Below are 13004 nucleotides of genomic sequence, written 5' to 3' on the forward strand. Positions count from 1 at the left end.
CTCATTAATAACTTTTATACTTTTTATTATATTTCACTTTTTATGAACTTTTTTTCCCATAGAAAATGAATGGAAGGCACTTAAAATTTCCCTTCAACTTGCCACTTTTCATCTGCCTCTTGTGTCGTCATACTTTGGAGTAGAAACTTCATTTAAAGTTTATACGGGTCTAGTCCCTTTCAACTTTTTCTGGGTGGATCAGCTTCTTTCTATCTTTTATACTTTTTGAATAATCGCAGTTTTAGTTTTAGGCAACTTTTGGAGCTTTTTCAACTTTTCCATTAGTGTGTATTGCGGAATGTTGGAGCAGCTAGAGTGGGTGACATCACACGCACTCTAACTTTTCAGCTTCCACTTTTAGCAACTTTTTTCCTTCTTTTCCTTCTTTCCTTCAGTCAACTTTAATCTTACATAAACAAACTATACATCAGAAGGTAGGTATTTTTGTCTTCTTTCAGTAAATGTAACTCTCATAGTGACAGGACTGACGGTTCTTTCTCCAAGTGTCCAGAAGCAGAGAGAGTGCCGGCTGAAACTCCCATTGGAGCCCATTATAACAGAGGTTCTTAAATTCAAATCAAATCACAAACGGGGGGCTGTTTTAAAATCACCACCACGCCTTCATTTTATGGAGTATCTTCAAATAAAGTACATCAGTGTGTTCATTGAAGCCTTTTGTCACTCACAGTTTTTGAATTGTTTCGATAGGACTAATACTTTTTCATATTTTGAGCATTTTGCGAGGCATAGTCTCAGCACTTTTCCAGCCTGCCTTTGCATTTGGCTCACATGACTCAGCAGGCAGGCAGCAGTCATTGTCATGGTAACGGACACAGCTGCATGACGTCATGTAATCAGCCTCAGAGCTGTGTCCACACACTTTACCTGAGTTTTTCTCCCTCAACAGACACAGTGGAGACACACACAGACACACACCCTCACAGACAGGAAATACCCTTTCAAAATAAAAGCCTTTCATAATATTTTATCCACTTTTTAGCATTTAAATGCTAAAATGAGTTTGTTTTGAAGTCTCCCTACAGTGGACACACAAACTACCACACAGAAACAGACAGGAAACACACTTTCAAATTAAAAGCTCTTTTCAACAGTTTTTCAGCATTAAAATGGTTCCTTCATTTCTAAGTAGTTACTTCTAGCTTTTTTATTTACACTTTAATAGCAACTTTTTTACTTTGCTTCTTTCTTTGTTTCTTTTACCTTTGGGAATATTTACCTTTTCCTTTGTTTCTTACTACTTCTTTCCACTTTTGTTAATCAAGTTGTTGCTTTTTCACTTCTTACTTTTTTCTTTACACTTTCAATAGCAACTTTTTACTTTGCTTCTTTTTCTGTTTCTTTACACTTTAAATATCAACTTTTTACTTATTTACTTCCTCCATTGTTACTTTCTACTTTTTTTCTTTTCTGAATTCAACTTTTCCTGGGATTTTGGATTTTTTCCTTTTCTTGTCATCTTCTTCTTTCTCTTTTTGTTTGTATTCATCTCTCTTCAGCGTTTGCGGCTTTGAACGTACAAACGCCTCTGCTCTCAGCAGCTTCTGAGCGGTCGGCCTGTACCGGGCGACTTAACAGCTCTCCCACGTAATTTCCTTGGAAATTGCCTTTTCTAGTTAACTATGTGGTTGTTTTTCATTTCATGTTGTCACTGTGAGTTGCAGTTGTACTGGAATCTCAAGCACGGGCCTAATATGATTTCCATAATCTGGTTTGGAAATACCCAGTAATATTTTTACTATAACATATATTTTGTTAATTTGTGCTTTTATTAATAGTCAAATTCTGGATTTTAATTTATGAAATTGTCTTTTATTCATATTGTGTGTGTATTTTTTACCCTTTCTAAAAAAATAAACAACTTTCCAAGCTGAAACTTAGGGACATTCCCAGGAGACAAACGTCAAACATCGATGTTATGTGAAGAACAGCTCGTTTTTCCTGCCTGACTCAACGCTTCCCATTGGTTGGACCATGTTAGAAGTCCTGCCCACTCTACTCTATTGTTTTTCTTATTGGACAACCACGTGGCGTCACCAAAGCGTACTCTCTGATAGGCTAGAAAAAAATAGGTGGGGGGGGAAGCGGCGGGTTCAAAAGCAATTATGTATTTCACCACATATCAGCTTGATCAGAATCACGTTCATAACCGGGATTAGAACATTTGTCAAGATGGATTTCTGGAGTTGCGGAAATTTCTGAGAAACTGGAAAAGTAAGTTAACATTTTTTTTATAACTTTATTGAAAAGTTTATAATTTAACAATTAAGCCCCCAAAACGAGTTAAAGTCCACAATCAAGCTGAGCAGTAAAGACAAAGGGTGAACATTTGAAATAAAAGTATAACTCATATGAGTCATTTAGTGAGAACAACGTTCTCAATGCTTCTGACTTGTGCTTCAATTTAAGGTTTTTACATTCGTGTATCAAGTGTTCATCATTATTTCCCTATTTTAACTGTAAGAAATGGTGTAAAAATCCTTTTCGTTTGTCAGCTTTGCACATGTCTCCAGAAGACACCATTCATGATGTACATTAATGCAGAGGCGTCATTTGACACTTGTTCAGAGCAGCCCACTCCCCTGTAAAACAACAATGCCAAACCAGCTGTGAGTTGACTTGCAAAGAATACATCTGAACCTTTTGGCCGAATTGCTCAGCTCAGTTCAGAAGCTTAGACCTGAGATCCTTCACCCTTGAATTTTCATGGCAAATGCCTACATCACTCTTTCTAACCTTGATCTGCACAAATGTGTTTGTGCTGATAGCAGGAGGTGAAAAACCCTTTGAATTTTGGCTTCAGGAAAGTCCCTCACTTCTCGAGAGTTTCTGATGTGGTTTCTTCTACCAACAGCAGCAGGAAATTCTACAGCAGCTAAAACAAAAACAAGTGGTTTGCATTAGCTGATGATGTTTTATCAACATCTTTAAATGTTTGAAAAAGTTCTCTCATCACCATGAACATAGTCGGAGATACTATGAACTCACCAGACTCCTTTCATGTCATGGAATCTTGGGAACACTTTAAGTCCTGTGCAACTCTTCTCAGAATCATGAGTGAACCTTTGTCTGTGTGCGAATGTTTGCTTCATTTTCATGAAGATCTGCTCTTTATCTGTGCTGTGCTTCAGTAGGGACATAGCCGCCCTACACTGGTCCCCCCTCCAACTGGTTGTCTTCAGTCACCTCCTGTTCAAACCCAGGACCTCTGCTACTTGACGGAGGTTTATCAGAGCTGCTCCTCTGGCTGCTACTGCATGTTTTTTAGTTTCCAAGCATTGTAGCCCTCATTACTTTTAGCCTGGACAATAGAATGTTTCCTTTTTTCCCCAACAGTCGACCTTAAAAAAATTTTTTAACCTCTAACCATGTCAATAGGTGATATGCACCAAAACATCTCCTTTTTCTACTTGCATAAAAATAATTTGACAGTTGATTACTCACATATTCTCTCTGAGCATAGGAGTCTTTAAGACAGGGGACGAGGGACACAGTCCCTAAAGAATACAGTGTCCTGGCATCCATAGGTGGAGCACTCCTGACAAGCTTTATTATTTAGAATGTACATTTTATCTTAAGGCCAACTTTAGCAAAGCATCTTGGTAAAGACAAAAGCATGTTTCTCAATCATTGCTGCTACAACAATGTTTTCACCGTAACTGGTCTTTTACCTCCCCGGTCTCCATATATTCTCTGAGTGTTGTCTTTAGTTGTTTTGTTTTGTTGTATGTTATATTTCTATTAAAATACAGTTCTCAAGAGTCTGTGCAGGTCTGACAGAAGAATAAATAATTTATGTCTGACAGGCCACAGGTCACTCACATGAGTAGACATCCTCTGCAAACGTCTGAGGATTCAAGTCCCTGAGTTAACACTATTAATATTCTATATATGGAGTTAAAGAAAATTTAGGAGTTAATTGGTTATTTAAAATGAGATGTGATCTGTTTGGCTTGTGAGGAAATGGAATCAGGAAAGAGATGATGATGATGATTGGGTTTTCTTTCTGGTGTTATGAACATTGATGGATAGAATATCTTCATACTTCTCAGCCAGCACAACCAAGATGATATTGATATCTTGGTTGTGATATTATAATGTTTTCAGTATAAAGGGATGCTCAACAAAGTTAAATCCTTTATAAAAATCTAAAAATAAAATGGAACCAAAAATGTCCTTCCTCCTTTGGTTCCTGGAAACAATTTTTTTGAGAAGTGTTGCATCTTCGTGTTCACAATTGTGAAAACTAACTTATATAATGTAGTATAAATACAGCTTGTAGTTACTGGTGTTTAACTTGAGTATTAGATGTATGTGCATATGCTACATTTCAAAGTGAAACTATATTTCACTCCGTTTAACGTTATGTGACCTCTGTAGTTAAAAGATGGTAAAATGTACTTTAAGCCTAAAAGCAGCAGTACTGACTGATCTGTCATCACAGGAATGTTCTAGTCTGGTCCACAGTTGTTACACATTTGCCTCCTAACAGTTTTCTGCAGAAACCTGAAATGGGAGAAAACCACTTCACAAAGCTGATTTCTGACCAGTAAAAAACCGTCAACATTTGTTTCATCTCTTCTAGTCACTAACTGACCTGTTAGTTAGTAACAATAAAAAGTGCAAATGTTGGAAGCTGCACATAAAAGACATGAGACCTTTTAGCAAGAGAAAACATTGTCAACTGATTTTATATTTGTGCTGTAAACTGCAAAGTGTCAAAGGTGAAACATATGACAAATGTTGTTCTAGTGATGAATAAGAAACTAAAGCTGAAAATCAGTGATGCTATAGAACAAATGTGACGTGGAACAAAACCAGCAGCTTGTAAAGGTGGAACTGATTTTAACCACTTTATGTGCTGACACTTAGTTACTATACACCACTGGCTGTGGTAAGAAATTAGCTGTCATATCAAGTATTACAGCATTAATTATGGTGAGATTATAAACCGCTAGTTACCAAGTCTTGTCTGTGCTTGTAAAACACAGTGTTTGTCTCAACAGGTCTTTGTCCATGGATACAGACGACAAAATGGAAACCTACCACAGGTAACTGTAAGAGATTAAAGACACTGTTGTTGTGTTCTCTGGTTTCACAAGCTGAGATTAAATAACCTTCCACTCTGACTTAGTTTGACAAAGCTCAGAATGAAAGAAAAGTAGCATCTGGGACCCAAAAGTCAATTTTGTCAGAAAGAAAAGTGCCATGATAAAGATTTCTAACATTTATTCATTGTGGACATGAGTTTTTCTTGTTCAGCTCATGGATCACATTTAAAATAAATACAACATGATGTAGTCCAATGCTGGATTTGCGGTTTTAGTTGAGAAACTCTGAAGAAAACAGAGATGAGGAGAAGCAGAGCAGCAGGTAAATTTCAGGACTGAATTTTGAAAACCAGAATCTAAATAGTAAAAGTTAGTCAAGAAATTAGTTGGATTACATGGTGAAATTAAGCTTTAGCAATTGTTTACAGTTGCATTGTCTTGTTTATTCAGCCCTTTGATATTTTGTCTTTTGTTTATTTCAGATTCATTCAAGATGGTAAAGATGTTGCCAGAAAAGGTGACATGCACAAAGCACTGGACTTATTCAAACTGGCTTACAAAATTCACCGGAGTCAAAAACTTGAAAGCAGGATAAAAAAACTCGAAGACCTTGCTGAGAATGACTCTGAAGAGGAAGATAAAGAGTTTGTCAATGTCAACAACAGCGGCTTAATGCTTTTCAAGGAATTACATGACAAGCTTTATGACTACCAGAGAGACGGAGTGGCCTTTCTGTACAGTCTCTACAGAGACGGTCGTAAAGGTGGGATCTTGGCAGATGACATGGGCCTTGGTAAAACCATCCAGGTGATCTCCTTCCTGTCTGGGATGTATGATAATGAGCAGGCTAAACACACACTGCTTATCTTGCCAAATGTTCTCATCACAAACTGGACCAAGGAGTTTGCCAAGTGGACTCCTGAGATGAGGGTCAAGAAGTTTTACGGTACCAGCAAATCAGAGAGGGCTAAGAATTTGGAGAAAGTTCAGAGAAGGAATGGTGTCATCATCACGACGTACACTATGCTTATAAACAACTGGCAGCAATTGGCATCATATCATGGCAAAGAGTTCACCTGGGATTACATGATCCTGGATGAGGCACACAAGATAAAAAGTGCATCTACCAAAACAGCCAAAAGTGCCTATGCTATACCTTCAAAAAACAGAGTTCTTCTCACAGGAACTCCAGTCCAGAATAACCTGAGAGAAATGTGGGCCCTATTTGACTTTGCCTGCCAGGGCACCCTCCTCGGCACAGCTAAAACCTTCAAAACGGAGTATGAGAACCCCATCACTCGTGCCAGAGAAAAGGATGCCACTCCAGGGGAAAAGGCTTTGGGTTGTCGCATGTCTGAGAACCTAATGACCATAATAAAACCCTATTTCCTCCGCAGGACCAAGTCAGAAGTGCAGAAAAGCAAAATGAAAGAGGAGCAGTCTAACAACAAGGAAATTCCAAACCACCAAAAGAACTCGGGAGCAACCATGCCCACACTGACGAGGAAGAACGACCTGATTGTCTGGACTTACCTGAGCGCCATCCAGGAGGATATTTATAGACAGTTCATTTCACTGGACCACGTCAAGGAGCTCCTCATGACAACCCGGACACCGCTGGCGGAATTGACCATCCTGAAAAAGCTTTGCGACCACCCGAGGCTGCTCTCTGCTGGAGCCATGGCCAAGTTAGGTTTGGATGAGACTACAGCTGAGAACCAGCAGAATGACGATGTGTGTATTGACAATAACAGCATTGCTAACACCCCTGATGAGACCCTCATATCTGAGTCTGGGAAGCTTGTTTTTCTTGTTGCACTTCTTGAAAGGCTCAGGCAAGAAGGCCACCGCACGCTTGTCTTTGCTCATTACAGGAAGGTGCTTGACATTATTGAACGCATCCTGGGCAACAGAGGCTTCAAAGTATTGAGACTGGATGGCACAGTAACACAGCTTGCAGAGAGGGAGCGGCTCATCACTTTGTTCCAGAAAGATGAACGTTACTCTGTCTTCCTCCTGACCACACAGGTTGGTGGAGTTGGCCTCACCCTGACGGCAGCAAACAGAGTAGTCATCTACGATCCAAGCTGGAACCCAGCAACAGACGCTCAGGCTGTGGACAGGGCGTACCGCATCGGCCAGACTGAAAACGTCATCATTTACAGGCTGATCACCTGCGGCACCGTGGAGGAGAAGATCTATAGACGGCAGGTTTTTAAAGACTCCCTCATCAGACAGAATACTGGGGACAAGAAGAACCCATTTCGGTACTTCAGCAAGCAGGAGCTGAAGGAGCTCTTCATTCTGGAGGAAACCCGGTCCTCTTCCACACAGCTGCAGCTCCAGGCCTTACACTCCAGGTACAGGCGATCAGACCCTGAACTGGACGAACATATTGCTCACCTGCACACGATGGAGATGTTTGGAATCTCTGACCATGACCTCATGTTCTCCCTGAATGTTAATCATGACGAGGATCCAGAGGACCAGGAGGAGCACCAGTACATTGAAGGCAGGGTCCAAAAGGCTCAGGAGTTGATGAAGGCAGAGTCAGAGTTGCAATTGCAGCTGGCAGAAAGCCTGGCTCTGAGCACTGAACCAGCCTTGGACAGACCACCAGTAGACTGCAACAGAGAACTGTCTCAGGAGAAAAACCTCAGAAATCCAAAACCAAGCCCTTCATATCCACAACATGACAGCAATTTAAATGGTTCACCTGTTTTGGTAGAGATGGACAACTCGAGCTTTGGCAAGGATAACAGCCAACAGTATTCAAGTAACCAAGTTATTGATCTAATTGCAGATGACTGTATGAGAGAGGATCAACCTGTAGAAGTGAAGCAGGATAAGCCTGAAAGGCCAAACCTGATCCTGGATTCCCCCAAACCCCAACTGATCAAGCAGGAAAGGAGCTATTTAGAAGCAGAAGATAACTTTGCACAGGAGATTATTAAGGAGTCAGTAGTTGTGTCAGAGGCTGAAGATGCTGCAGAAACCTCCATTCAGCAACAAACACAGCAGTCCATGATCACTGAGGTTGCACATTCTGCAGATCTTTCTGTTCAGGAACAAGTGGGCCAGTCAGTGATGTCAGAGACTAATGTTGCTTCAGCAGGTGAGGGCAGCCCCATATACATTACATCGGTTGATGACAATAAACAACAACTAAACACACACTCAGAATACAAAGAGTCTAAAATGGACTTAAGCCATCCCCTTATTACACCACTGCAAAACAAAAGACTGTCTCTGTTGCAAGCATCTAATTTAAGCTTGAAAATGGACAGTGGTTCGGTTGAATCATTAGAAGGTAACTTCAATCTCCAGCTGGAGGACAGTGACATGTTCTCAGACCATGATGTTCAGGATGGCCAAGAGACCGAAGCTGAGCAGAAGCAGTTGCTTTCACAACTACAGATGGAGGGGAGTTTTGATGTGAATAAATCTCTTTCTAAAATGCACCTTAAAGAAGAATTCAGGCAAAGCCTAAGCAATGGTGATGCCTCTGAAATGGACACATCACAAGATTCCATTGTAGTTGCCAAGAGGAAAAGAGCTGCAGTGATTTATGACAGTGAAGAAGAAGGAGATGACTGTGTTGATGAGAGGCAGCAGTTGATGAAGAGTCAACTTGATGATGCCTTCCAGCAGCTTGTAGCCTCCACACCTAAATCAGTACCCAGTGTTTCAACCCCACTCAGGTCAAGCGAGAGGTTCAGAGGAAACAGCTCTGTGGCCTCACGCCGTTCACTACTCCAGTCCCTCATCGAAGACCTTAACACCAATAACCAGGACATGGCTGATGATGATGATGAAAGCAGTAATGATAGTGACTTTTCAGAGAAACATGCTGAAGAGGGGGAGGAGGATGAAGCTGCTGAGGATGGGGATGAAGCTGCTGAGGAGGAGGATGAAGCTGCTGAGGAGGAGGATGAAGCTGCTGAGGAGGAGGAGATAGTTGGAGAGACATTAAACACAGAGGTTGAGAAGGAGGTAGAAGAGGAGGAGATTATTGGTTCAACTGATGATGAGCTTCAGCAGGAGGAGATGGCCGGAGAGACAAACACAGAGGAGGAGGAGGAGGAGGAGGAGAGGGCTGGAGAGACATCAAACACAGAGGGAGAGGAGGTGGTAGAAGAGAATTACATTTTTGGTTCAACTAACGAGGAGCATCAGCAGGAGGAGATGATCAAGCAGCAGCTTGTAGCCTCCACACCTAAATCAGTACCCAGTGTTTCAACCCCACTCAGGTCAAGCGAGAGGTTCAGAGGAAACAGCTCTGTGGCCTCACGCCGTTCACTACTCCAGTCCCTCATCGAAGACCTTAACACCAATAACCAGGACATGGCTGATGATGATGATGAAAGCAGTAATGATAGTGACTTTTCAGAGAAACATGCTGAAGAGGGGGAGGAGGATGAAGCTGCTGAGGATGGGGATGAAGCTGCTGAGGAGGAGGATGAAGCTGCTGAGGAGGAGGATGAAGCTGCTGAGGAGGAGGAGATAGTTGGAGAGACATTAAACACAGAGGTTGAGAAGGAGGTAGAAGAGGAGGAGATTATTGGTTCAACTGATGATGAGCTTCAGCAGGAGGAGATGGCCGGAGAGACAAACACAGAGGAGGAGGAGGAGGAGGAGGAGAGGGCTGGAGAGACATCAAACACAGAGGGAGAGGAGGTGGTAGAAGAGAATTACATTTTTGGTTCAACTAACGAGGAGCATCAGCAGGAGGAGATGATCAAGCAGCAGCTTGTAGCCTCCACACCTAAATCAGTACCCAGTGTTTCAACCCCACTCAGGTCAAGCGAGAGGTTCAGAGGAAACAGCTCTGTGGCCTCACGCCGTTCACTACTCCAGTCCCTCATCGAAGACCTTAACACCAATAACCAGGACATGGCTGATGATGATGATGAAAGCAGTAATGATAGTGACTTTTCAGAGAAACATGCTGAAGAGGGGGAGGAGGATGAAGCTGCTGAGGATGGGGATGAAGCTGCTGAGGAGGAGGATGAAGCTGCTGAGGAGGAGGATGAAGCTGCTGAGGAGGAGGAGATAGTTGGAGAGACATTAAACACAGAGGTTGAGAAGGAGGTAGAAGAGGAGGAGATTATTGGTTCAACTGATGATGAGCTTCAGCAGGAGGAGATGGCCGGAGAGACAAACACAGAGGAGGAGGAGGAGGAGGAGGAGGAGGAGGAGAGGGCTGGAGAGACATCAAACACAGAGGGAGAGGAGGTGGTAGAAGAGAATTACATTTTTGGTTCAACTAACGAGGAGCATCAGCAGGAGGAGATGATCAAGCAGCAGCTTGTAGCCTCCACACCTAAATCAGTACCCAGTGTTTCAACCCCACTCAGGTCAAGCGAGAGGTTCAGAGGAAACAGCTCTGTGGCCTCACGCCGTTCACTACTCCAGTCCCTCATCGAAGACCTTGACATTAATAACCAGGACATGGCTGATGATGATGAAAGCAGTAATTATGTTGCGTTTTCAGACAGACATGGTGATGAAGCTGAGAGATGGCTGGAGAGACAAACACTGAGGAGGAGGAGGAGGAGGAAGAGAAGGAGGAGATAATTAGTTCAACTCACGATGACCTTCAGCTGGAGGAGAAAGGCAGGAAAGACATTAAACACAGAGGGAGAGGAGGAGGTGGAAGATGACTATGAGAAAGAGAATGAGGCAGGAGAGGAAATGAGCAGTAACCTTGGGTTATCAACCACTAAACCTGAGCTTGATACATCAGAGAGGATCTCACTATAAAAATTAATAAATAAACAATTTCATTTAATTCATTCAGTTTATAGTATCAAATTTAGTTAAAAAAGATTTTTTTTGCCATTAGAATTAAAATACCAATGTATTGGCCCATCTTCCAACACTTTGAGTTTATTGGCCGTTTACCTCAGCTCAGTTGTTCCTGTTTTTTTCTAGACACATACATCTTTCAAATATTATAAAAACTAAAACATTTCTTTAATGAGAGTCAGGAAAAGTGCTGGCAGCTCTGTGGGACTGTGCTTAGTCTCAGCAATTAAACAACGAGTTGGTGTTGAGCATGTATTAAGTTTGACATGTTCACCACAGTTTGCAGGAATCGTTATAAATCAAGAATAATACTCAAAAATGGTACAATTGTTGACCTGGTTATGGCACTAGATCATCATTACACACATTATAAATTGAATGATAAATGCTCTGCTAGTTAGGGGGTGAGAGTGGATTATCTCATCTTCTCTGCTTTTCATTTTTTGATTAGTTGTAGTCTATGAAACACCAGAAGGAACAAAAACAAGTCAGTTACCACTTTTTTGAGCTTAAAGTTATCTCACCATATGTTCTGTTTTCCTTTCCCTCAAATAAGCCAACAAAACCCAGATTTTTAAGTGATCAAATATAGGATGTAACAAAGCAGCAAACTGCATATAATGTGATGCTGGAAGCTTGAAATGGTCGACATGTTGCTAGAAATTCCTTTTAAAAGATGATCAAAATAGATGTTAATTGACTTACTTTTGATGGATAGTTAATAATCCTATCAGATCTTTTTGAAATTTCATGGCAAGCCATCCAATATTTCTTTAGATATTTACTCTGGCCCACAGTGGTGGATTAACAGAACCAAATTATCTTCTATGGCTGCAAACATGACTCATTTAAAACAAATTCGCCACAGATGAGGAATAGGACAATCAAGCTTTTATACACACTAATGTTTGAGCTTGTGTTGGAGATTTGTTGACAGGAAAAATGCAGAGTAAAATTGAATGCATATTTAACTTTTCAGTGAAAACCCCTGGTCAAATACTTGACAACATTTATTTTCAGAATTGAATTCCCTTATTTTACTGTAGCCCTAAAAGCTTGTATGAAACTGTTTAAAAACCTCAAACCAGTGTTTTAGGTTTGTGTAATGTTCATAAAAAGGCCTATGTCAAGTTTTTGTGTCATAATAAAAATGAACGCTGAGTTGAGTTGTTAAATGGTCAGTTTGTTCTTTGGGAAAAACACATGAAATACAGTAAAAAATGTCTGGAGATACTCAGTTTACAGTCACATCAAACAGAAAAGCACAAATCATCACAATGATCATCAAAAGGAACAGTAACCTTGTTTGTCAGGTTTTATCAGAAAGTTAAAATGACTGGTCTGTCAGAAAAAAAAAGGCAATGGTGGAGTTTGGAATAGGATTCTAAAATTGGGGACACAAAATATTTATGTACTTATAACCAATCAGTAGGGGGATAGTGATGTAATCAATAGTTGTAGCTGTAATCAAAGTTAAAATTGTTTAAAACTACCGCAACAAAAGTGCTGATTACTTGCTCTAAAATGTACTTGCTAAGTCCAAAAGTAACAGTACTACAGTAAGAATGTGGCCATCAAAATGACTGAATTACTGATAAAAAAAACATTGTGTAACTTGATGCTGTTGATAACATGACTGTGCAAGTCCAGGTATGTGGCACATGTAAAGGTTTCAAGATATAATTAAAATACCAACAGTGAACGTATCTATGCAGAATGAATTTACCGTATAGTATTGGATTGTACTCTTTAATGGATCACTTTTCAAATATCACTAAGGGGAAGGTCGAACTTTTCTTTCTTCTTCCCGATTAAAACATAATAAAGTTATGTGATAAGGGACGTTTGCTGTCATGGCGCGCATGCGCGTCCAAAGGTTTCTCCAGCCTGTATTAGTTTGTCACGTGGTCTGAACAAACCGTGACGGTCCGGTTAAAGGGTTGTAGTTTCAAAATAAAGTACCGAAAATCATTTTGACGAGGCCAAAGATGTTGTTATATTCTATAACTTTACATATTCCTTTTAGAGTAAGTGTGCTGTATGAGCTGTTTCTGTGCCACGCCTCTCTATAGTCACATCGTACCTATTTTTTAGCCACTACTTATTTTAGCGTTAATATCTTGAAGT

The 13004-nt window shown here is 40.7% G+C and overlaps 1 protein-coding gene across 1 annotated transcript; it reads left to right on the forward strand.

The window, feature by feature from the left end:
* Positions 1 to 2132: 2132 nt before the first annotated feature.
* LOC137136354 (DNA excision repair protein ERCC-6-like) lies at positions 2133 to 10806 on the forward strand. Its single transcript, XM_067521637.1, has 3 exons — positions 2133 to 2232; positions 5025 to 5069; positions 5552 to 10806. The coding sequence occupies exons 2-3, from the start codon at positions 5035 to 5037 to the stop codon at positions 10644 to 10646; spliced, it is 5130 nt and encodes a 1709-aa protein (XP_067377738.1). The 5' UTR covers positions 2133 to 2232; positions 5025 to 5034; the 3' UTR covers positions 10647 to 10806.
* Positions 10807 to 13004: the final 2198 nt, after the last annotated feature.

Source organism: Channa argus, chromosome 11 (assembly GCF_033026475.1).
Source record: "Channa argus isolate prfri chromosome 11, Channa argus male v1.0, whole genome shotgun sequence".
Classification (NCBI taxonomy): domain Eukaryota; kingdom Metazoa; phylum Chordata; class Actinopteri; order Anabantiformes; family Channidae; genus Channa; species Channa argus.